The following is a 27,641-nucleotide window of genomic DNA, read 5'->3' on the forward strand; positions in this document are numbered from 1 at the left end:
AAGATGGTGAAACCCCATCTCTAATAAAAATACAAAAATTAGCTGGGCATGGTGGTGGGCGCCTGTAATCCCAGCTACTCGGGAGGCTGAGGCAGAAGAATCGCTTGAATCCAGGAGGCAGAGGCTGCAGTGAGAAAAGATCATGCCACCGCACTCCAGCCTGGGCAACAAGAGTGAAACTCTGCCTCAAATAAACAAACAAGCAAGCATCTCTAATCAAAATATCAGAAATGCTCCAAAATCTATATATTTTTTGATGACCAACATGATGCCAAAAGCAGAAAATTCCACACCTGACCTCGTGACAGGTCATGGTCAAAATTCAGTCAAAACTTTGTTTCATGTAGAAAAATTATTAAAATAGGCCGGGTGCGGTGGCTCACGCCTGTAATCTCAGCACTTTGGGAGGCCGAGGTGGGCAGATCATGAGGTCAGGAGATGGAGACCATCCTGGCTAACACGGTGAAACCCGTCTCTACTAAAAATACAAAAAAATTAGCTGGGCTTGGTGGCACACACCTGTAATCCCAGCTACTCAGGAGGCTGAGGCAGGAGAATGGTGTGAACCTGGGAGGCAGAGGTTGCAGTGGGCCAAGATCGTGCCACTGCACTCCAGTCTGGGTGACAGAGCAAGACTCTGTCTCAAAAAAAAAAAAAAAGAAGAAAAAGAAAAATAGTTAAAACATTGTATAAATATTTAAAATATTGTATAAGATTACCTTCAGGCTGTGAGTATATGGTGTGTAGAAAACAAATAAATTACAAGTTTAGACTTGGGTCTCACCCCCAAGATTACTTGTTATATATATGCAAATACTCCAAAATCTGAAAAAATCCTAATTCTAAAAGACTTCTGGTACCAAGCATTTCAGATAAGGGATACTTAACCTGTAATAGTGAATCAGATTATTGACACAAAAACTTTTCTCACTGAGGAAAATTTAGAAAACATGATAAGTTGAGGGTGGAGGCAAGGTAACGGAAAAGCATTAGAAAACTTAAGGGGCAGTTAAGAATAAAGATCCAAGAGAAGGGTATCCAGACAAGTCAGTCAGGTATGTGGGGCAACTTCTTCCTGGAGGGTATCCAAAAGAGGTCACTGATCAGTTGAGAAATGAAACAGCTTTTCTCAGCCTCACAGGGTAAGGGAGACAAAAATAAAAGAGTTCAGGTCCAGTAAAGGTAGAGAGCATAGAAAAATCCCATGCCCTTCAAGTAGAGACTCCAAAAGAAGAATTTCAGTACAGAACTGGAAATAATTTTAAGAAGTGGAGGAAAGCATACCAAATTTGGAAAAAAAAAAAAAAAAAGCAAATTACAGATCTAGAAAATACAACCACCAAATTAATAACTCCTTGGATGGGGTTTAGCAGCTGATTTGATATCCTATATTGAGATTTATACCATAAAAGGGAGATGGAAAAAAAAGGAAAATTAAAAAAATAAAGAGATTTAGTTAATTAAAAGATAGATGAGAATAATTTATCCAACATTAAAGTTCGGAAAGACAAAAAAGAATGTGAAGAGATGTAAAGGACAAAGCAAGAAAAGTCCAATAAATGAGTAAAGAGAAAGAATGAGTTAGAGAAAATATTTGAGGAAATAACAACAGGGAATTTTCCAAAACTGATAAAAGATATCAAACCACAGATCCAAGCAGCCCAACAAACTTTAAGAGGATAAATTGTTTAAAAACAATTACATCTGGTCCTAGTCACATTATAGTAAAAACTCCTGAAAATTAAAAAGAGAAAGAACAAAATAAAGATATCTTAAAAGCAACCAAACTCTTCCCACCACCAAATGTTACCTTCAAAGAACCAGTAACTAGACTGATAGCTAACATCTCAACTGTAGATAATGGAACGATCTTCAAAAAAACTTAATTAAAAAAAAATCTACCAACTGGAATTCCATACCCAGCAAAAATATAAATGAAAGCAAATCCTTAATAAAATAACAGATCTAGGTTATCATCACCAATGGCCACTAACATCACAAAACAGTTATATTTGGATAATATATGCCTCTGGTGGAAGTACACATCGCCACCTAAGAAGTATTTTTTCTAAAATACTAGAGGTGGGCGTGGTGGCTAATGCCTGTAATCCCAGCACTTTGGGAGGCTGAGGCGGGTGGATCACCTGAGGTCAAGAGTCTGAGATCAGCCTGGCCAACATGGTGAAACCCTGCCTCTACTAAAAATACAAAAATTAGATGGGCGTGGTGGCATGCACCTGCAATCCCAGCTACTCGGGGAGGCAGAGGAAGGAGAATCGCTTGAACCTGGGAGGTGGAGGTTGCAGTGAGCCAAGATCATGCCACTGCACTCCAGCCGGGGTGACAGAGTGAGACTCAGTCCAAAAAAGAAAAGTACCGAATAGAATCTGATCATGCTACTAGATTTAAATGACAATTTTTAGGAAATTCAGGGATAAAGGAAGATATTTAATAAACTATACGTATGCAATTAGCATATTCCAGGATATGGGGCCCTATTAGAACAAATAATCTGGTTTCTTCAACAACAAAAGGTAAGGAGGTGGGTGGCTATAGATTAAGAGACTCAAAAGGCATATCAACGAAGTGTAACACATAGAAATCAGGCCAGGTGCAACAGCTCATGCCTGTAATCCCGACTCTTTGGGAGGCTAAGGCAGAAGGATCGCTTGAGTTCAGGTATTTCAGACCAGCCTGGGCAACCTGGTGAACCCTCATCTCTACAAAAAAAAAAAACAAAAATTAGCTGGGCATGGTGGTGCATCCCTATAGCCCAAGCTACTTGGGAGGCTGGGGTGGGAGGATCATTTGAGACCAGGAGGTCAAGGCTGCAGCCTGGATGACAGAGTGAGACCCTGTCTCAAAAATAACAACAATAATAATAATAAATTTTTGGCAATAAACCTTAAAGTTTGGATAAAATTAAGACATTCATAGAAAAATAAAACTTTTCAAACTCACAGAACTAAAAAATCTGAATGGTCCTGTAATGATTAAAGAAATTAAACATGTAATTTAAAACCTTCCTACAAAGACAATTTCAAGCCCAGATGGCTTTACCAGAAAATTCTATTACATACATAAGGAAAAAACAATAATCTTGCAAAAATTTTTGCAGAAAATACAATAATAGGATATACTCCCCAATTCACTTTATGAAGCCAACAAACTTTGATACCAAAACCTAACAAGGACACTTAGAGAAAGAAAATGTTCAGGCCAATCTCACTCACAAGTATAGATGTAAAAATTGCACACACAATAGCAGCAATTTTATCCACTAACATATAAAACGAATAACCACATCTCCACCAAATTGTGCTTAGACCAAGAATGGGGAATTGATTTAACACCCAAATTTCAATAATTCACATAATTGACACACTGTGAGGAGAGAAAAAGAAAAACATATCCCATTACTCACCAGAGAAATGCAAATTAAGGTCACAATGAGATAGATACTACGATTATCAAAAAAGCTAAAATTAAAAGACTGACAATACCAAGAACTGATAAGAACATAAAACAACTGGAAATCTCAAACAAGGATGGAAGGTGGTGTAAACTGATACAGCCACCTTGGAAAATTCTTTGGTATTAGTCACTCGAGTTGAACATCCATATACTTTATGGCCTCACAATTCCACTCCAGAGTATATACCCAATATAAATGTATATATATGCATACCAGGACATATGTGCAGAACTATTCAAGGCAACATTACTTGGTAATAGTAAAAAAATCTGAAAACAGCAAAAGATCTAGAAGAGTCAACAAAATACTGAAGGAGCAGAACAAAGGTGGAAGACTGATACTCCTCAACTTCAAGACTTATTATGAAACTACAATAAATCAGGCGGGGAACAGTGGCTCATGCCTGTAAAATCCCAGCACTTTGGGATGCAGAGGTGGGCAGACCATTTGAGCACAGGAGTTTGAGACCAGCCTCAGCAACATGGTGAAACCTTGTCTCTACAAAAAAAAAACAGGTACTGTCACTTTGAAAGACATTGGGCATGGTGGCATATGTGTACAGTCCCAACTATTCAGTAGGCTGAAGGAGAAGAACTGATTGAGCCCAAGGGGTGGAGGCTGCACTGCACTCCAGCCTGGGAGACAGAACGAGACCCTGTCTCAAAAACAAATAAATAAATAAAAAGAAAAAAAATAAAGCTAGGGGAGGGACAGCATTAGGAGAAATATCTAATGTAGATGGCAGGTTGATGGGTGAAGCAAACCACCATGGCATATGTATATCTATGGAACAAACCTGTACATTCTGCACATGTATCCTAGAACTTAAAAGTATTAAAAAAAAAAAAAAAAAAAGGCCAGGCATGGTGGCTCACGCCTGTAATCCCAACACTTTGGGAGGCTGAGGCAGGTGGATCACGAGGTCAAGAGATCGAGACCATCCTGGCCAACATGGTGAAACCCCGTCTCTACTAAAAATACAAAAATTAGCTAGGCGTCGTGGCATGTGCCTTAAGTCCCAGCTACTCGGGAGGCTGAGGCAGGAGAATCACTTGAACCCAGGAGGCGGAGGTTGCAGTGAGCCAAGACAGCACCACTGTACTCCAGCCTGGTGACAGAGAATCCATCTCAAAAAAAAAAATAGCTACAGTAAATCAAAGGAGTGTGCTACTGGCCAAAAAACAGACAAATATATCAATGGAACAGAATATAAAGCCCGGAAATAGACTCACATAATACAGTAAACTGATTTCTGACAAAAGAGCAAATGTGTTAAACTGATCTTTGATAAAAGAGCAAATGCAATACAATGGAACAAAGATAGTATTTTCAATAAATGGTACCAGAACAACTGGACACTCACATGCAAAAAAAAAAAAAATTGGATCCAGACACAGACCTTCCACCCTTCACAAAAATTAACTCAAAATGTATTACAGACCTAAATGTAAACCATAAAACTACAAAACCCCTAGAAGACAACGTAGGAGAAAACCTAGACAACATTGGGTATGATGATGACTTTTTAGAACAATATGTAAATGCATTCCAATATCTAAAGGCACTCCAATACACCAGACCTTGGCTATGGTGATGACTTTTTAGACACAATATCTAAAGGCACTGCAATACCAAAGGTATTCCAAACGCAAAATCCATGAAATAAATAATGGATATGCTGGACTTCCTTAAAATGAAATACTTCTGTTCTTTGAAAGACAATGTCAAGAGAATGAGAAAACAAACCACAGACTGTGAGAAAATATTTGCAAATGACGCATCTGATAAAAGATCGTTATCCAAAATACACAAAAAACTCTTAAAACCCAGTAAGGGGGCAGCCGACAAGATGGCTGAATAGGAACAGCTCCAGTCTGCAGCTCCCAGCGGGATCAATGCAGAAGGCAGGTGATTTGTGCATTTCCAAGTGAGGTACCCAGCTCATCTCACTGGGGTTGGTTAAACAGTGGGTACAGCCCATGGAGAGCGAGCAGGAGGAGGACGGGGCATCGCCTCATCCAGGAAGCACAAAGCACTGAGGAACTCCCTCCCCTAGCCAAGGGAAGCCATGAGGGACTGTGCTCTGAGGAATGGTGCATTCTAGCCCAGATACTACACTTTTCCCATGGTCTTCGCAACCCGCAGACCAGGAGATTCCCTCGGGTGCTCCAGCAGGGAACTAGCAGGGCCCCGGGTTTCAAGCACAAAGGACCACAACTCCTCACCAGCAAGAGAACAAAACTGGATGGAGAATAAGTTTGACAAACTGACAGAAGTAGGCTTCAGAAGGTGGGTAATAACAAACTCCCCTAGCTAAGGGAGCATGTTCTAACCCAATGCAAGGAAGCTAAGTACCTTGAAAAAAGGTTAGAGGAACTGCTAACTAGAATAACCAGTTTAGAGAAGAACATAAATGACCTGATGGAACTGAAAAACACAGCAAGGGAACTTTGTGAAGCATACACAAGTATCAACAGCCAAATCGATCAAGTGGAAGAAAAGAATATCATAGACTGAAGATCAACTTAATGAAGTAAGGCATGAAGACAAGAATTAGAGAAAAAAGAATAAAAAGGAATGAACAAAGCCTCCAAGAAATGTGGGACTATGAGAAAAGACCAAACCTACATTTGATTGGTGTACCTGAAAGTGATGGGGAGAATGGAATCAAGTTGGAAAACACTCTTCAGGATATTATCTGGGAGAACTTCCCCAACCTAGCAAGACAGGCCAACATTCAAATTCAGGAAAAAAAGAGACCACCACAAAGATACTCCTCGAGAAGAGCAACCCCGAGACACATAATTGTCAGATTCACCAAGGTTGAAATGAAGAAAAAAATGTTAAGGGCAACCGGAGAGAAAGGTCAGGTTACCCACAAAGGGAAGCCCATCAGACTAACAGCAGATCTCTCGGCAGAAACCTCACAAGCCAGAAGAGAGTGGGAGCCAATTTTCAACATTCTTAAAGAGAAGACTTTTCAGCCCAGAATTTCACATCCAGCCAAACTAAGCTTCATAAGCAAAGGAGAAATAAAATCCTTTATAGACAAGCAAATGCTGAGCAATTTCATCACCACCAGGCCAGCCTTACAAGAGCTCCTGAAGGAAGCACTAAACATGGAAAGGAACAACCAGTACCAGCAACTACAAAAACATGCCAAATTGTAAAGACCATCGACATTATGAAGAAACTGCATCAATTAATGGGGAAAACAACCAGCTAGCATCACAATGACAGGAGCAAATTCACACATAACAATATTAACCTTAAATGTAAACAGGCTAACTGCCCCAATTAAAAGACACAGACTGGCAAATTGGATAGACTCATGACTCATTGATGTGCTGTATTCAGGAGACCCATCTCACATGCAAAGACACACATAGGCACAAAATAAAGGGATGAAGGAATATTTACCAAGCAAATGGAAAGCAAAAACAAGCAGGGGTTACAATCCTAGTCTCTGATAAAACAGACTGTAAATCAACAAAGATCAAAAGAGACAAAGGCCATTACATAATGGTAAAGGGATCAATGCATCAAGATGAGCTAACTATCCTAAATACATATGCAGCTAATACAGGAGCATCCGGATTCATAAAGCAAGTGCTTAGAGACCCACAAAGAGACTTAGACTCCCATACAATAATACTGGGAGACTTTAACACCCCACTGTCAATATTAGACAGATCAACGAGACAGAAAATTAACAAGGATATTCAGGACTTGAACTCAGCTCTGGACCAAGTGGACCTAATAGACATCTACAGAACTCTCCACCCCAAATCAACAGAATATACATTCTTCTCAGCACCACATCACACTTACTCTAAAATTGACCATATAATTGGAAGTAAAACACTCCTCAGCAAATGCAAAAGAATGGAAATCATAACAAACAGTCTCTCAGACCACAGTGCAATCAAATTATAACTCAGGATTAAGAAACTCACTCAAAACTGCACAACTACAGGGAAACTGAACAACCTGCTCCGGAATGACTACTGCGTAAATAATGAAATTAAGGCAGAAATAAGTTCTTTGAAACCAATGAGAACAAAGACACAACGTACCAGAATCTCTGGGACACAGCTGAAACAGTGTTTAGAGGGAAATTTATAGCACTAAATGCCCACAAGAGAAATCAGGAAAGAGCTAAAATTGACACTCTACCATCACAATTAAAAGAACTGGAGAAGCAAGAGCAAACAAACTCAAAAGCTAGCAGAAGACAAGAAATAACTAAGATCAGAGCAGAACTGAAGGAGATAGAGACACGAAAAACCCTTCAAAAAAATCAATGAATCCAGAAGCTGGTTTTTGAAAAGATCAACAAAATAGACTGCTAGCAAGACTAATAAAGAAGAAAAGAGAGAAGAATCAAATAGACACAATAAAATATGATAAAGGGGATATCACCACTGATCCAACAGAATTACAAACTACTATCAGAGAATACTAGAAACACCGCTACATAAATAAACTAGAAAATCTATTAGAAATGGATAAATTCCTGGACACATACACCCTCCCAAGTCTAAACCAGGAAAAAGTAGAATCCCTGGATAGATCAAAACAAGCTCTGAAATTGAGGCAGTAATTAATAGCCTACCAACCAAAAAAAGCTCAGGACCAGACAGATTCACAGCCAAATTCTACCAGAGGTACAAAGAGGAGCTGGTACCATTCATTCTGAAACTATTCCAAACAACAGAAAAAGAGGGATTCCTCCCTAACTCATTTTATGAAGCCAGCATCATCTTGATACCAAAACGTGGCAGACACAACAACAAAAAAAGAAAATTTCAGGCCAATATCCCTGATGAACATCAATGTGAAAATCCTCAATAAAATACTGGCAAACCAAATCCAGCAGCACATCAAAAAGCTTATCCACCACGATCAAGTCAGTTTCATCCCTAGGATGCAAGGCTGGTTCAACATACGCAAATCAATAAATGTAATCCATCACGTGAACAGAACCAATGACAAAAACCACATGATTATCTCAATACATGCAGAAAAGACCTTCAACAAAATCCAACAGCCCTTCATGCTAAAAACGCTCAATAAGCTAGGTATTGGTGTAACGTATCCCAAAACAATAAGAGCTATTTATGACAAACCCACAGCCAATATCATACTGAACAGGCAAAAACTGGAAGCATTCCCTTTGAAATTCAGCACAAAACAAGGATGCCCTCTCTTACCACTCTTATTCAACATAGTATTGGAAGTTCTGGCCAGGGCAATCAGGAAAAAGAAAAAAATAAAGGGTATTCAAATAGGAAAAGGGGACGTCAAATTGTCTGTTTGCAGATGACATGATTGTATATTTAGAAAACCCCATCGTCTCAACCCAAAGTCTCCTTAAGCTGATAAGCAACTTCAGCAAATTCTCAGGATACAAAACCAATGTGCAAAAATCACAAGCATTCCTATACACCAATAATAGACAAACAGAGAGCTAAATCATGAGTGAACTCCCATTCACAATTGCTACAAAGAGAATAAAATACCTAGGAATACAACTTACAAGAGATGTGAAGAACCTCTTCAAGGAGAACTACAAACCACTGGTAAAGGAAATGAGAAAGGACACAAACAAATGGAAAAACATTCCATGCTCATGGATAGGAAGAATCATATCGTGAAAATGGCCATACTGCCCAAAGTAATTTATAGATTCAATGCTATCCCCATCAAGCAACCACTGACTTTCTTCACAGAATTAGAAAAAACTACTTTAAATTTCATATGGAACCAAAAAAGAGCCTGTATAGCCAAGACAATCTTAGGTAAAAAGAATAAAGCTGGAGGCATCACTCTGCCTGACTTCAAACTATATTACAAGGCTTCAGTAACCAAAACAGCATGGTACTGGTACCAAAACAGATACATAGACAAATAGAACAGAACAGAGGCCTCAGAAATAACACCACACATCTACAACCATCTGATCTTTGACAAACCTGACAAAAACAAGCAATGGGAAAGGATTCCCTGTTTAACAAATGATGTTGGGAAAACTGGCTAGCCATATGCAGAAAACTGAAACTGGACCCCTTCCTTACACCTTATACAAAAAATTAACTCAAGATGGGCTAAAGACTTAAACGTAAGACCTAAAACCATAAAAACCCTAGAAGAAAATCTAAGCAATTCCATTCAGGACATAGGCATAGGCAAAGACTTCATGACTAAAACACCGAAAGCAATGGCAACAAAAGCCAAAATTGACATATGAGATCTAATTAAACTAAGGAGCTTCTGCACAGCAAAAGAAACTATCATCAGAGTGAACAGGCAACCGACAGAATGGGAGAAAATTTTTACTATCTATCCATCTGACAAAGGGCTAATACCCAGAATCTACAAAGAACTTAAATTTACAAGAAAAAAAAAATCCCATCAAAAAGTGGGCGAAGTATATGAACAGACACTTCTCAAAAGCAGACATTTATGCAGCCAAGAAACATACGAAAAAAAGCTCATTATCACTGGTCATTAGAGAAATGCAAATCAAAACCACAATGAGATACCATCTCATGACAGAATGCCCATCATTAAAAAGTCAGGAAACAACAGATGCTGGAGAGGATGTGGAGAAATAGGAACACTTTTACACTGTTGGTGGGAGTGTAAATTAGTTCGATTGTGGAAGACAGTGTGGCAATTCCTCAAGGATCTAGAACCAGAAATACCATTTGACCCAGCAATCCCACTACTGGCTATATACCCAAAGGATTATAAATCATTCTATAAAAACACATGCACACGTATGTTTATTGCAGCACTGTTCACAACAGCAAAGACTTGGAACCAACCCAAACGCACATCAGTGATAGACTGGATAAAGAAAATGTGGCACATATACACCATGTAATACTATGCAGCCATAAAAAAGGATGAGTTCATGTCCTTTGCAGGGACATCGATGAATCCAGAAACTATCATTCTCAGCAAACTAACACAAGAACAGAAAACCAAACACCACATGTTCTCACTCATTAGTGGGAGTCGAACAATGAGAACACATGGACACAGGGAGGGGAACATCACACATCAGGGCCTTTTGGGGGGTTGGAGGCTGGGGAGCTGGGGGAGGGATAGCATGAGGAGGAACACCTAATGTGGAAGACAGGTTGATGTCATCATGGTAAACCACATGTATACCTATGTAACAACCCAGCACATTCCGCACATATATCCCAGGGCCTAAAGTATAATAAAAAAATTTTAAAATATTAATAAGAACACAAACAACCCTATTAAAAACAAAAATGGGCCAAAGACCTTAACGGATACCTCACTAAAGAAGATACACAACTGGCAAATAAGCGTATGAAAAGATGAAGGACAGGTGTGCTGGTTCCCTCCTGTAATCCTAGTGCTTTGGGAGACTGTGGCAGGAAGACCACTTGAGACGAGGAGTTCAAGACCAGCCTGGGCAACATGGTGAGACCCCCATCTTGACAACAACAAAAAAGCCAGGTGCAGTGGCTCACACCTATAATCTCAGCACTTTGCAAGGCTGGGGAGGGAAGATCACTTGAGGTCAGGAGTTCGAGACTAGCCTGGGAAACATAGTGAGATCCTGCCTCTACAAAAAAAAAAAAAATTAAAAGCAAAGATGCTCCACATCACATGTCATCAGGAAAATGCTAATTAAAACAATGATAAGATACCACTATACACTTATTGGAACAACCAAAATTTAGAATACTGACCACACCAAATGTGGCAAGGATATGGTGCAACAGGAACTCTCATTCATTGCTAGTTAAAATGCAAAATGGTATTGTCACTTTGGAAGATGAGTTTCTTACAAAATTAAACATATTCTTTCCATATAATCAAGTAACTGCACTCCTTGGTATTTAAAATTTAATTTAATTAAAACTTACGATCACACGAAAACCTGCACACAGATGTTTACTGCAGCTTTATTCATAATTGCCAAAACTTGGAAGCAACCAAGATGTCCCTGAGTAAGTTAGTGGATAAAATGTAGTACATCCAGACAACAGAATATTATTCAGTACTAAAATGAAATGAGCCTGGCCAGGCACAGTGGCTCACACCTGTAATCCCAATACTCTGGGAGGTCAACATGGGCGGATCACCTGAGGTCAGGCGTTCCAGACCAGCCTGGCCAACATGGCAGAACTCCGTCTCGACAAAAAATACAAAAATTAGCCAGGCATGGTGGCGCATGCCTGTGGTCCCAGCTACTCAAGAGGCTGAGGCACAAGAATCACTTGAACTCAGGACAGGGAGGTTGCAGTGAGCCATGATCGCACCTCTGCACTCCAGCCTGGGCTGGGTGACAGAGTGAGACTCTGTCTCGAAAAAAAAAGAAAAATACAAAAATCAGTCAGACATGGTGGCACAGGGCTATAATCCCAGCTACTTGGGAGGCTGAGGCACAAGAATTGCTTGAACCCAGGAAATGGAAGTTACAGTGAGCAGAGACTGGGCCACTGCACTCCAGCCTGGATGGCAGAGCTAGACTCTGTTTCAAATCAATCAATCAATCAATCTATCTATCTATCTATCAGATAATGTATACAAAGTTTACATTTTTTCCTTTCTCATTCAGTCCTTCAAGAAATATGATTTTCCTATGTTCCAGGCTCTGTGCTAGCCACTGGGATACAAATGAATACTGTTTCACAGAGGAACATAAAAACAAATAAAAATAAATAATTACCAAATTTTATAAATACTACAAAGAGATAGGTGATGTAACAAAAAATTATATTAGGTGTTTTTGACCTAGTCAGAGAGATTAGGAAAGGCATCCTAAGAGCAGGGACCACATTGCTGAGCTCCAAAGAATAAGTAGGCCATTAACTAGGTGAAGAGAAGAATAGGTATTCACAAAGCCTGGACTAGACAGAGGAAGTCTTTCCATAAGATACCCAATATCTCTGGAGTGGAAAGAATAAGGAGCAGCCTGTAATTCATATATCTCTTTGTACTATGCATGCAGTTTTGTTATTACTCATCTTTGTTAATTGTTTCTATGTTCTCCTGTGAGACAATATTCTGTTGTATCCCATGCCTAGCAGAGAGTCTGGAACAGTAAGACCTGAAAGGTAGTTTGAGGGTCAGACAATGCAGGCATATCTTAAGAGCCCTTGAGATGGCTGAAAGAGAAAAGGTAACAAACTGATCTGTACTGTAGCTCAAAAAAAACCACTCCAACTACAGTACAGAGAGTTAAGTTGTAGGAAAACAAGAACGAATGTAGATAGAGCAGTTAGAAGCTACTGCTGAAGTTCAGGCAAAAATAATGATAGTTGGGATCAGCATAATGAAGTTAAGAGCTTCGTTCCATGGAAAAACCTTTACTGAGGGCCTGCCAAGTGCCAAGCACTATCACAAGTGCATAAATAGAGCAAAAAGACAAAATAAGCAAAAAAAGACAAAAATTCCTGCCCTTGTTGGGTTTATATTCTAGTGGGAAGAGACAGAAAAATAAATAAGTGAAGTATCACTTTGATCAGATTGTTATACACACTATGGAGAAAAATAAGGTAGTAAAGGGGAAGTAGAAGGGATTGTCTCACTGCCCAAAGAATCAGAAAGGGATAGATTCTGGGCAAAGGAAGGATGACTCAGGAGTCCTGGACTTCTTACAATGACTAACATAAACAGGGCTCAAAGGCATAAGAACACCTGCCCTGATGGTTCCAAAACAGACAGTGATAGTAGTGAGGTGTAGGGGAAGAGGGAAGGCTAAGGAACATGCCAAGAGATGCAGAGTTCTGCGGCCTTTCCTTTCCTCCTGCCAATGATGATGTAGAAGCCCAGAGGAAGAAGAGCCTTACCCAGGGCACTTGAGCTTTTGCATTGCTTGTTGATTCCAGTAGAGAGGGGAAAGTAAGAAAAGAACTGAACTTATATAATAGTTTATTCCCCAATTCCTACCAGTCTGTAAACTCCATGAAGGGAGAAGCTGTATCTTAACCACTATATTCCCATAATCCAGACAAGTACCTGGTACACAGCACTGATGGGATATGTATTGTTGAAAGAATACATGAATAAATGGAGTATTAAATTTAAAGCCAAAGAATCCCTGTATTATCAAGGTAAAGATTTTAAATGTGTTCATATAAATAATTACTAAGTTGGGGTAGCCACAAAACAGCTTTAAGTTAGTAGGAGAGCAGCTTTTGAGTTCTGTTTGATTTTGAATCATAATCAAATTATATTTATTCTTAATAGCTTTTAAATTTGCTATATTCTAAGACTCTTAAAGACAATCACATTTTATAAATTTGCAAGATTTTAAAATATATACTTAGGACTTTTAAAATAAAAGTTACAAAAACATAAAATTAAACTGAAGTTCAGAAAACGTAATCTTTTCTAATTATTTTAGCATGTTTAACAAATGTTAATGCTTTATCCTACAAACTTCTCAACTTTATTATATCACCTTGCTAGCATACCCAGTGAAAAATATGTACATAATATTTTCAAGCAGGAATCTGCAAGCCAGGGGTTTAACAATGCCACTTTGAGCCACTATAGAGCCCTCAGCTGTGTAGATGATAGATACAAATAGATAGATAGAATTACAGTATATATTTTAAAACAAGGATTGCTTTATTCCACATCCAAATAAAGTTTTCTCCATGATTTATATTCTAAAATTTAAATTGCTATTAATTTGTTAAACAAATTACTTATTTAAAAGATACATACCGGGGGGACGGGGAAGGGATTGCATTGGGAGTTATACCTGATGTAAATGACGAGTTGATGGGTGCTGACGAGTTGATGGGTGCAGCACACCAACATGGCACAAGTATACATATGTAACAAACCTGCACCTTATACACATGTACCCTAGAACTTAAAGTATAAAAAAAAAAAAAAAAAAAGATACATACCGTTCTCTTACAAAATCTGCTAGTTCTTTAGTTGATATCTGTCCATGTTTCATATTATGGTAGAGGACATCAAAGCCACTATTTTTTTCCCCCTAAAATGTAAAAAGATTTTTAGTTTCACAAAAAAAAAAAAAAAAACAGATAAAAATGACTTGAGAATATAAAAAGCCAACACTAACCAATATGCAATCCTGTGCTCCGGTGAGGTGTTTTTCCTTAATTTAATTATTCTCATTTATTGTATGATTTTAAACAGTATAAAGCAATATTATATGCTTTAATATAGTTTACAATTAACTATATATACATATACCTACATACACACAAATATGCATACACTTTGTAATCACCCATAAAAGTACAATTAATGAAATTAAGTTGTGACCAGGCGCGGTGGCTCACACCTGTAATCCCAGCACTTTGGGAGGCCGAGGTGGGTGGATCATGAGGTCAGGAGATCGAGACTATCCTGGCTAACATGGTGAAACCCTGTCTCTACTTAAAATACAAAAAATTAGCCGGGTGTGGTAGAGGGCGCCTGTAGTCCCAGCTACAAGGGAGGCTGAGGCAGGAGAATGGCGTGAACCCGGGAGGCGGAGCTTGCAGTGAGCCGGGATTGCGCCACTGCACTCCAGCCTGGGTGACAGAACTAGACTCCATATCAAAAAAAAAAAAAAAAATTAAGTATGAGGCTGGGCGTGGTAGGGTGGTGGCTCATGCCTGTAATCCAGCATTTTGGGAGGCAGAGGCGGGCAGATCACTTGAGGTCAGGAGTTCTAGACCAGCCTGTCCAGCATGGTGAAATCCCATCTCAGCTAAAAATACAAAAATTAGCCGGGTGTGGTGGCATGCACCTGTAATCCCAGCTATTCAGGAGGGTGAAACAGGAGAATCGCTTGAACCCAGGAGGTGGAGGTTGCAGTGAGCCGAAATCACACCACTGCACTCTAGCCTGGGAGACAGGGTGAGACTCCGTCAAAAAACAAAACAACAAAAAAGTATGAAATTTTAAGGAATATGCGGCATAATTAAGAAAAGATAAACATGGACCTTTCAAAACATATTACCAAATCCCATTTCAATTTCTTTAACACACAGTAAGAAATTCCTGATCATTTAATTTAGAGTTTGTGCTTTAAAATTACTAAATCTTGATTTCTGAATTAAGACAGTAAAGTACTTAAGTCATATCAGCACTGAGTATCACAAAATACTTAGATCTTTCAGTCAGTAAACTTAACTTGAGAAATGAGAAAACAGATACAATTTAACAAAAGAGAAGTAACAGGCTATTTTCTAGTTTTTAATTAATAGGATTTTCATTTGTTTGTTTTTGTTTTTGAGACAGATCACTCTGTCATCCAGGCTGGAGTGCAGACAAGCAATTATGGCTCACTGCTACCTCCCTGTCCCGGGTTCAAGCGATTCTCGTGCCTCAGCCCCCCGAGTAGCTGGGATTACAGGTGTGCACCACCACGTCCAGCTAATTTTTGTATTTTTAGAAGAGACAGGGTTTTGCCATGTTGGCCAGGCAGGTCTCGAACTCCCAGCCTCAAACAATACACCTGCCTTGGCCTCCCAATGTGCTGGGATTACAGGTGTGAGCTACTGCGCCCAGGCTAATTAATGAGATATTAATAGAATAGATCACTACACAATCCTGGAAAACCTCTACTGCTGTTTAATCCTATGAATCCTAAATTGGTAAATCATAAAGATAACATTAGAAATGTCAATTTGTTCGATGAAATAAAAGACAACCGATACACTAGGTTTAAAAACTCTCTTTACAGGCAGCAGTTTTATTTTTCTTTAGTGAAAATGAAATAAAGAAGAATGGAATATATTTGTTGGAAAAGCAATACCATAAGCAAGTGTTATATAATCCAAAACTTGATTTTTCCACAGTCCACTGAAAACAGAAAGCATAAGAACTTCCAGCTATGTTGAAGTGCGTCCTGATAAACTCAATGTAGCTAGTAATTAGTTTGCCTACATATCACAAATTAAAATGTCCTATCTGTAACAAGATAATATAAACAGTACCCTTAGCATTTTGAATAACCATTTCCATTTATCAAGAATATAACATAAAACCACAGCCTCTTGTGAATCCAAACATTTTCATTTGGTTTCTGCAACTTTACATGTTTCAGATTTTCTTAGAAGTTTATTGTCAGAGGCTTGTGCCTATAATCCCAGCTACTCCACAGGCTGAGCAAGGAGGCCTGCTTGAGGCCAGGTGTTCAAGACCAGCCTGGGCAAAGTGAGAACCTGTCTCTAAAAAAAGAAAAAGACAAAGATAAGGGTTTGAAACTTCTCCTTCGGTGAACTTTTTAAGAGTAACAGTAAATTAGACACTAAAAATAAAAAACCTGGATAGCATTCAGTTTTTTAAAAAAAGTTTTTGCAGAAACAAGGTCTCGCTATGTTGCTCAAGCTGGTCTTCCAACTCCTAGCCTCAAACAATCCTCCCACCTTGGCCTCCCAAAGTGCTGGGATTACAGGTGTGAGCCACTGAATGTGGCCAGCATTCACTTTTGGTGAGTCCAAGATTCGAAAAATAGGCAGAAGACAGATTATATATTGTATAATCACATTTCTAATTTAAAAATTGGTTTTACCAAGTTCCATTTTTAATTTTCAAAAAGTTCTTTGGAGGGATAAGAGAAGGGTCAGGAGGTACTATCCTGCAAACACCAATAACATGCCTAACCTCCCTCTCAACTCTAAACCTCCTCAAAAATAAATAAATACTATCACTTCCTACTTTGTCTACATTTTCCTTTTAATTTAGCTCTTATGGACATTTACTAGATAACCCTGGACAAGTCAATGCACAATATAACATTAATATTTTTGATACAGTCTCACTGTCTTGACTTCTCTGAAAAACACCATAAAACATTTCACTAATCCTAAAGATTTTTTTCCTTAAACTGTAGCTACACTTTAATGAGAACTCAACAGACATGCAATGACAGCTCTCCAGTGCCATTGTGGCCTGGAAAACTGCTAGGGAGCTGGAGGTAAAATACAGGCACACTTCATTTTACTGCACTTTGAAAATACTGCATTTTTACAAATTGAAGGTTTGTGGCAATCCTGTGTCAAGCAAGTCTATCAATATCTTTTTTCCAACAGCATGTGCTCACTTCTTCCCTGTGTTAGCATTAGCAATAAAGTATTTTTTAATTAAGGTATATATATTTTTAGATAAAATGCTATTGCACTTAATACACCAGTATCATGTAAATAACATAGTGTAAACATAACTTTTACATGCACTGAAAAACCAGGAAAGTTTGTGACTTGCTTCATTGTGGTTGTTTGAATTCAACACACAATATCTCTAAGGTATGCCTATGTATGCAAGCAATTTTTCTACAAGTATACAGGACATTCTACCATAAGTTACAACCTCTTCTCATCAACATTCTATTTGTACAGTAGTCCCCTCTTCTCCACAGGGGATGTTTCAAGATCCCCACGGGATGCCTGAAACAATGGATAGTCACGAATCCTTTATATACTGGTCACAAACCCTTTATATACTGTTCTTTTTGTAATCTGATAACCAAGATGGCTACTCAGTGATTAACGGGCAGGAAGGGTATACACTATGGATGCCCTGGACAAAGGGATGATTCACATCCCAAGCAGGACACAGTGAGATTTCATCACATTATTCAGAACAGCTCAAACTTTAATGCTTATGAATTATTTCTGGAATTTTCCATTTAATATTTTCAGACTGCAGTTGACCTCAGATCTGAAACTATGGAAAGTGAAATTATGGATAGGGGAAACAACTGTACACTGATATTTTTAGTCATGATCATTAAAGGTACTCTGCAGACCTACTGGCATGATACTGCTAATATAGAAAATTGTGACTAAAATATATAGAACAGCCGGGCGCGGTAGCTCACGCCTGTAATCCCAGCACTTTGGGAGGCCAAGGCGGGTGGATCACCTGAGGTCAGCAGTTTAAGACCAGCCTGGTCAACATGGTGAAACCCCATCCCTACTAAAAATATTTTACAAATTTGCCAGGTGTGGTGGTGTGCCCCTGTAATCCCAGCTATTCAGGAGGCTGAGCCAGGAGAATCACTTGAACCCGGGAGGCAGAGGTTGCAGAGAGCCGAGATCATGCCACTGCATGCCAGCCTGAGCAATACAGTGGGACTGTCTCTAAATAAATAAAAATAAAATAAAGTATGCAGAATAGGCACTCAGAATGATTTGATGCAGGTACAATAGTGACTCAAACATATTTGCTAGTTGACTGAAGGAAAGAAATCTTACTACCTTTCAAAAAATTGTTTTTCTCACCTCTCAGATATTCTTCTCTAATCTTTTATAGTTCACCTCTTCCAGTTAGTTGAATCCTTAAAGCTATCTAAATAAATATTATATGGGCTGAGAAAAAACTACAGAAGCAAACAGTAGTTAAGATAATTTTTTAATTTTTATATCTTTTGCGCTTTCTGTAATGTTCTATAAATGAAAGTATTTTTCATTACTTTCGAAATAAACTAAACCAACAATTTCAGTTTTCTCAGCTCTTCAATCTATGCCTGCAAAGAGACAGAAGGCTACTTTCGTAAACTGGCATCTTGTTCACATCAGTACTTAAATCTCCAGTCCTTGTAATTCATAAACAGGAAAAAAAAAAAAAAAACTGGAAGTTCCCACACAAAATGGGAATGATTAAAGAAGATTACAGCCTATCTGGCCAGGTGTGGTGGCTCACACTTGTGATCACAGCACTCTGGGAGGCTGACGCAGGAGGAGCGCTTGAGGCTAAACTTATTTAGTTTGAGACCAGCCTAAATAACATAGTAAGACCTCGTCGCTACAAAATTTTTTTTAAAATTAGCCAGGAGTGATGGCATGCACCTGTAGTTCTAGCCACTCCAGAGGCTAAGGCAAGAGGATTCCTGGAGCCCAGGAGCTCAAGACTGTAGTGAGCTCTGATGGTGATGGGGCCACTGCACTCTAGCCTGGGCAACAGAGCGAGACTCCGTCTCAAAAAAAAAAAAAAAAAAAAATTGGCCGGGCGTGGTGGCTTAAGCGTGTAATCCCAGCACTTTGGGAGGCCGAGATGGGCGGTTCACGAGGTCAGGAGATCGAGACCATCCTGGCTAACACGGTGAAACCCCGTCTCTACTAAAAAATAAAAATAAATAAAAATAACTAGCCGGGCGGGGTGGCGGGCGCCTGCAGTCCCAGCTACTCGGGAGGCTAAGGCAGGAGAATTGCTTGAACCTGGAAGGCGGAGGGTGCAGTGAGCTGAGATCCAGCCACTGCACTCCAGCCTGGGCGACAGAGCGAGACTCCATCTCAAAAAAAGAAAATAATAATAATAATAATAAAAGAAACAAATTACAGCCTATCTCCATTCCATGGAAACCTATTCAAATAATGCTTATTCACATGAGAAAAATACCAGACGGTAATACCAACTGAAAATACCAAGACACACAACCACATGGTAGAATCTATCTTGAATTTTGTATTTCTAAAGAAAATTATAAGGGTAGAGGGAGAGGCTATAGGCAATTTGTGTTCCGTATTCTTCTGTGTTTTACCTATCACATGATAATGGTTTTAACTAAAATGGAAAACCATGTACACTTATGGTTGTTACTTCAACCAACTGAAAACTCACTCTCCTTGGTTTTAAGGCTCCACCACCACCACTAATTTGCTTTACTTATATTTACTTATATTATACCTTCCTATTTTTCCCTAAAGTCAAGCAAACATGCTTGATATATCTCCCATAACCTTCACTCCTGCAAATTCATCAGGGAGCATGGCTATCTCCTCAACTTTATCACACACTTTAACACTTTCCAGTTTAATTCTCTCTGACTCTGGCCATTCCAGCAACATCCTCTAGCACATTTATCAATATAGTAGATATCATTACAGGTCTCAGTTGCTGTCATGCTGTTGTTTTTGTTTCTCCCCACATCACAGCAATTTATACTTATCTTTTTGGACCTGACAGCTACTAAAATTCTTCCAGTTCTAATAATCCTTTTTTTTTTTTTTTTTTTTGAGATGGAGTCTTGCTCTGTCACCCAACTGGAGTACAGTGGCCCGATCTCAGCTCACTGCAACCTCTGCCTCCTGGGTTCAAGCAATTCTCCTGCCTCAGCCTCCCGAGTAGCTGGGACTACAGGTGCGCACCACCATGCCCAGCTAATTTTTGTATTTTTAGTAGAGACAGGGTTTCACCATGTTGGCCAGGATGGTCTTGATCTCTTGACCTCATGATCTGCCCACCTCGGCCTCCCAAAGTGCTGGGATTACAGGCGTGAGCCACCGCACCTGGCCCAACTCTAATATTCTTTAATGTTTCCACACTAAGAAAACTGAAAGCCAAATCCTTATTCCCCTTCGTTTTTAAGTCTCCATGGGATTCTATTTCCGCTTGAATTTCTAAGGGTGCTTCTGTTAACTATTCTAGAATTATGACATCAGGATGGATAATCTCAGGAGATACCCCAATGACTCAAAAAACTACTTTCAAAGGGTTTATATTAGCCACATGTGCAGGATGATTTAAAGCATAACTGTTCCCTCATCCTTTGCTTAAATAATTTAAGTGGTTCTGAAAGGATTACAGCATTTAGGATTTAATGAGTAGGGCTGAAAAAGAACGCAGACATCAAATTTATATCCTTTCAAATGTCAAAGTTCCTAAAATCCTCCCCCTGAACTGTACATATACAAACTAAATCAGTATCAATTTTCACTTCCAAATTTCTCCTATAATTAAGGCAAAAATATAAAACAAATCACAATCCTTAAAAAATTCTAAGGACCTCACAATAAAATTTAGTGCAATCTAAAACACTATAATTTTATAATGTCTACTGTCAAGTCTTCTGCATCAAGTTAAATGAATCTGTAGTCTTCAATTTCATAGCTTGTTGCAACTGGAACAAGTTGGGCCTGGCTAACTTGCTAACAGTTATACAATAATACATTTTAACCTAGTGGAGTGTATGTTATTTGGTCTTATCTCTGGAAAACCACCTAAGAAATTGGTAATGGTGATTGCCTTTAGGGAGATCTTGATTACCAGACAAAAAGAGGAAGATTTACTCCCTCTTATACCTTTTAAATATTACTCCACGTGAAATCTGCAAATCTGTTAATGTATAAATATATACAGATACACAGATTTTGTTTTGGTATGTCATCTGATGGGATCATATCCTAAAAGCAGGTATCCCAAACTACAATATTTGGAACTTTCAAGTAATAAAAAGCCTGTATTCTGGGTTTCAAATATGGTCACCTCAACCAATTTGCTAAATATATATATTTTAAAATTTCATGTGGAAACATAACCCCAAAGAATGTGTGTTAGTCTCTCCCCTAGGATACTAAATTTAGATTAATCAAGCATATAATAATATTTTTTATCCCAAAGACCTATTAACAGCAATTCCAGAATTTTAAAATACGTTTTAATTCTCTCAGCTTATCCAAGTAATGATAAATTAAATTTTGGATATATAACCAATGCTCCAATTTAATTTTAAATCAAAATATAACAAACCAATGAAATCAAGTGACAGGAGACTTCTGTACAGTTAATCAGTAAAAGAAATAAGGAAAAACTTCAGGATAAAAATACCTAATTGTTGTTTGTTCATTTTTGATGTGCTGACTACAGATAACCTCCGGAAAAAGTCACCTAACTAAAAATCTCAGCTCATTACAATGTGATATATACTAAAGAATACTACTGGCTGGGCGCTGCGGCTCAAGCCTGTAATCCCAGCACTTTGGGAGGCCAAGGCGGGCGGATCACGAGGTCAGGAGATCGAGACCATCCTGGCTAACAAGGTGAAACCCCGTCTCTACTAAAAATACAAAAACTTAGCCAGGCGTGGTGGCGGGCACCTGTAGTCCTAGCTACTGGGAGGCTGAGGCAGGAGAACAGCTTGAACCCGGGGGGCGGAGCTTGCAGTGAGCCAAGATCGCGCCACTGCACTCCAGCCTGGGAAACATCGAGACTCCGTGTCAAAAAAAAAAAGAATACTACTTAGTGTCTTTGGGTGAATGCTTCATATCGTATATAGATTGGGATTACTATGTAAAATGAATATTATAAGCTATTCAACTCAGGTATGTTTTACATACTTATTTGTCCCCCCTTAAGTAATAATTACCTATGAAATGCATTCTTTTAAGGTTTTTTGCTTACTAATCTGGGTTTACATACAAATATAATGCCTTTTTAATTATTATATTGCAATGTTGCTATAATCTCAAGATTATAAACTTGTACTCAATTATTCCTTTGAGAAAGCAGCAGCATAGACACTTCCTCACTGTAATACTGATCAATATCTTTTTAAAGTTACATAATCTTTTACAATATCTTTTCAAAGTTACATAATGTTTAATATGTAAAAACAATTGTTACATATTAAAATTGTAAATATGTAAAATATGTAAAATTTACATATTAAAATTGTTTTACATATTAAAAGCAATGGTGTGAATTTCCACTATCAAAATTATCTTTGCTGTCCAATTTTAATTTTGCTGTCCAATTTCAGCTTATCAATGGTGCTATACTTTGTGGCAAAAACTGACTTATCAATAACAAAACACCTGTTCTGTAGAAAGTTTTGAATAATTTTTTCCTTTAAAGTACAGTATTAAGTAAACGAATTTTCAATTTAGCACATAATTTTAATTGACAAAACCCATACTTTAAAGAAAAAGGAAGAATGTGCTGCTTTCAAAAGAGCTTGAAGACAGTTTCAAAGATTCAAATTTTCTTCTAACGAAATGTCACAACAAAAAAGGTTTGTCTTCACATATGTGGGGGAGAAAACAATTAACAGGTTGTTTGATTAGAAACCTAAAATTTTGACTGGGCACAGTGGCTCAGCCCTGTAATCCCAGCACTTTGGGAAGCTGAGGTGGGAGCATGGCTTGAGCCCAGGAGTTCGAGACCAGCCTGGGCAACATAGTGAGATCTCATCTCTACGAATAATTTAAAAATTAGCTGGGCATGGTGGCCTGTACCTGTGGTCCCACCTACTCGGAAGGCTGAGGTGGGAGGATCATTTGAGCTTGGGTGGTCAAAGCTGCAGTGAGCCATGCTCATGCCACGGCATGCCAGCCTGGGCAACACAGTGAGACTGCAACTCAAAAAAAAAAAAGAAAGAGAAAAGAAGGAAGGAAGGGAGGAAGGGAGGAAGGGAGGAAGGAGAAGGAAGGGAAAGGAAAGGAAAGGAAAGACAGACAAGACAGACCTAAAACATTAAAGGTTCCCATTATCTTTTAATTGATGAAAACCATATATATTTATCATGTAGAACATGATGTTTTGAATTTTGCCAATTTTATTTCCTTTTAATAGTCCCACTTTAAATGCTAGAGGAAAGAGTTAAATTGCTATCTATGTTAAGGGATTATTTTATAAATGATTCTGAAATATGTGACTTTTTGTTTTCCGTTTTTGAGACAGGGTCTCACTCTGTTGCCCAGGCTGGAGTACAGTGACCAATCATAACTTACTGCAACCTTAAACTCCTGGGCTCAAGCAATCTTCCCGCCTTAGCCTTCCAAGCAGCTGGGACTACAGGCATATGCCACCACATCTGGCTAATTTTTAAAAACTTTTGTAGAGACAAGGTCTACTGTGTTGCCCAGGCTGGTCTCCAAGTCTTGGGCTCAATCCATCCCCCGGCCTCAGCCTCTCAAAGTGCTGGGATTACCCGCGTGAACCACCATGCCCAGTCTACAACGACAACGATCAAATTCTCAAAAGTTAATTATTTAGTTAATTCCTAGAGCTTCCTAGCTCACTGAGCCTCCTCGCAGCCCCAATTCCAGACCAGGCAATAAAATAAGATGCAGTCTATTAAGTATTTGTTTTCAATAGTGAAAATGAAGGCAAAAACTAAAACACAAATTAGATTTGGAGGTCTCTCCAGAATTCAAATATTGAAGTTTATTCCCATTCCTCTTTTAACGAGAATACCCAAGAAGCACATAAAAATGTGTACAAAGATACTCAGAGAAGTATTATTCATATTAGCCAAAAACACATCAAACAAGGCTATGTTCAAAGCTCAATTAACAGAAAATGAAACATAACTTTTAATGTGAAGGTGTAATTTGGAATTAAGTTAGCAACTTAAAAAACACTGAAGCATCAAAAAAAATGCAAAACATTTATAAGAGCATCAATTTTTAAATGCTCTTTATAAACATTTTATAAATTGCCATTGTAAAACCTAATGCCTAAAATTGACAGGCTAATCCTAAAATTCATGTGGAAATGCAAGTAACCCAGGTAGTCAAAATAATCTAGAAAAAGAAGAAAAACGCTGGAGGACTCATACTTCCTGATTCCAAATTTGCTATACAAAACAAATCTGTAATCCAAACAATAGCAATCCAAGTTGTGTGGTACTGGCTGTTATAAGGACAGACAATGGAACAGAATTGAAAATAGAGAAACAAATCCATACATTTCTGGTCGATTGATATTTGACAATGGTACCACAATTCAACGGGGAAAGAGGAGCCTTTTCAACAAATGGTACTGGGACAACTGGACACACAATTGTAAAAGAATGAAGTTATACCTTTTCCTTGCACCATACACAAAAATTAACTTCGAATGGACCATAGACCTAAACAGAAGAACTGAAACTATAAAACCCTTATAAGAAAACACAGGGAGTAATTTTGGGGTTAGGCAAAGGTTTCCTAGATACAATAAAAGCACAAGTAATAGAAAAAATAGATAAGATGGACTTCACTAAGACTTCATGAGAATTAAAAACTTATGAGTTACTTCAAAGAGCAGCATCAAGAAAATGAAAAGGCAGCCCACAGAATGGGAGAAAATGTTTGCACATTATGTTATCAGATAAGGTGTGTATCCAGAATATTAAAAAAAAAACTCTTACAACTCAATTATAAAAAGACAACCCAATTTTTAAATGGGCAATTAATCTAAACAGACATGTCTCCAAAGAAAATATAGTAATAGACAATAAGCACACGAAGAGATGCTTGACATCATTAGCTGCGATATCTAGCATCAGAGAAATGCAAATCAAATCACAATAAAATATTAATACTACTTCACGTTCACCCCCCATATTATAATAAAAGGGACAAATAAGTGTTGGTGAGCATGTGGAGAGGAACCCTCAGATATTGCTGGTGGGATTGTAAAATGCCACAACCGCTTCAGAATAGTACGGCAGTTCCTCAAAATGTTAAACATAGAGCTACGATTTGACCCAGGAATCCCATTCCCAAAAGAATGAAAACATACGTTCACACAAAAACTTGTACAAAAATGTTCATGGCAGCATTACTCATAACCCAAAAGTGGGAACAACCAGATGTCCATCACTGATTGGACAAATATTAATAAAATGTGGAATGGAATATTATTTGGCCATAAAAAGTAATTAGTACTGATACATGCGACATCATGGATAAACTTTGAAAACATTATGCTCAGTGAAAGAAACTAGTCACCATGGCCCCATTTATAGAATATATCCAGACTAGACAAATGTAGAGAGGCAGAAAATACATTATTAGTTGCCTAGGCCTGGGGCAGGAGGAAAATGGGGAGTGACTGCTAATGGGTCTATGGATTCTTTCTGGGATAACGAAATTGTAAAATTGACGTGGTGACGTTTACACAACTCTATGAACATATGAAAAATCTCTGAATTTTACTACACTTTAAATGGGTGTATTGGTACGGAATGTGAACTCAATAAAGCTGCTTAAAAAACAAAACACCTAAGGTCTAGTATATACGTTCTTTGTGGAAAACAAGGTACATTCAAGACTAATAACTATGAACTGATTTGGTTACTAACCAAGACCACGCTTGAGGCACTTAGAATTAAGAATTTAACATACACTCCTTACTAGCTAAAAGATTACCCCTTTAAATATGTCTAAATCTCAACGAAAATGGAACTGCAGTACTTGCAACTGTCAGGGCATAAAATGGGATTCACGAAAGATACCTGAGTAAACATGTTCCTTTCCTGTACATGGTTGAACTGTGCTTCCCATTACAAAAAAAAACAATAACTGCAGAAAAATACTCCACCGGGAGTCGGATAAATTCTCAAAGAAGAATCTAATACTGACCTAAGACAAGGGGTGGAAAGAATGAGGAAGGGGAAGGAGCACAGATGAGTAAGGGGAAGCCTCCGTGCCTTTAAGCCCAAGGAGTTCAGTTACGTTAAATCCAACTTTTAAAAGCTTTGTGAACAGGCCCAGAGGCAAAGTCCTGGGCGCAAACCCATGAGCCGAGCTGCGAGGCTGAAAGGAAGTGCTAGTCCAGCCCAACTCCGCACTGGATTTGGTGTGGAAATGGTCCGAGGTAAACGGGATCGCTCAGATGGGGGGCCCGCGATTGAGGGCAAGAGGCGAAACCCCTCCGCCCGGCGCTCCCAGCCAGCGCGCAGCGGGAGGCGGCCGTGCCGCGGGCCCGTCCTTCGCGTCCGAGTCGCCGCGCACGCCCCGCGCGGAGCGCGCCCGGCGCCGGGAGCCTCCGGTGGGGCTGGGTCCCGTCTCCCGCCCCATCCGGCGCTTTGTCCTAGCCCCGGCGGCCGGCGGCCCCGCTGTGGGCTCCCGGGCCGCGGTGACAGCCCCCGTCCCCAGTAGGGCTGCGAGCCCGGGAGTCCCTATAGGCTGGCGACCGGTCGCCCGCCGGACCTCACCCAGGCGGGACGCGGCAGGCGGCGGTCTGAGGACGCTCGCCCTGCCGGAGGAGGAGCCGCCGCCGCCCGAAGCGCACGCAGGCCAAGCTCAGGCGCCAAAAGCCTTGGACTTCGAAACACACTACTTCCAGCATCCTAAGCTTACCCAAAAATTCTCGACGAAATACGCCATGACCATCGTGCCGCCGCCGCGCCAGGTTCCGCGTCCGCGCCCGCCCGCCGCTGTGTAAACACGGTCCGGCCCCCACAGCACCCCCGCCTTTCGCCGCCGCCGCCGCCGCCGCCGCCGCCTTCTTCCCAGAGACCGGCCCGCACCTTCCAGGGCGCATGCGCCACCTAGCGGCTGCCGCCGCTGGGCGAGCACTTAGACGCCACGGCCACGGTATGCGCATGCGCCCCGTCCCAGTCCGGGGTGTTGGTGGATCTGTCTGCATCCCGGGCGCGGCTGGGTTGAGTGTTCTCTTAGGAATGGTGGAGAACTGGGTACTTGAGGAGTCACCG

The 27,641-nt window shown here is 39.5% G+C and overlaps 1 protein-coding gene across 1 annotated transcript in view; it reads right to left on the bottom strand.

Annotated features, from left to right (window-relative positions):
* The window catches only part of LOC105475167 (FCH and mu domain containing endocytic adaptor 2), a 142,146-nt gene extending 114,749 nt beyond the window's left edge, over positions 1-27,397 (bottom strand). The window contains exons 1-2 of the mRNA XM_071098823.1: positions 27,286-27,397; positions 14,386-14,477 (exon numbers count right to left, since the gene is read on the bottom strand). Of these exons, the coding sequence (XP_070954924.1) occupies positions 14,386-14,477; positions 27,286-27,318 (125 nt within the window). The 5' untranslated portion in view covers positions 27,319-27,397. The remainder of the gene's footprint in view (positions 1-14,385; positions 14,478-27,285) is intronic.
* Positions 27,398-27,641: the final 244 nt, after the last annotated feature.

The sequence above is a fragment of the Macaca nemestrina genome, chromosome 6 (assembly GCF_043159975.1).
Source record: "Macaca nemestrina isolate mMacNem1 chromosome 6, mMacNem.hap1, whole genome shotgun sequence".
NCBI lineage: Eukaryota > Metazoa > Chordata > Mammalia > Primates > Cercopithecidae > Macaca > Macaca nemestrina.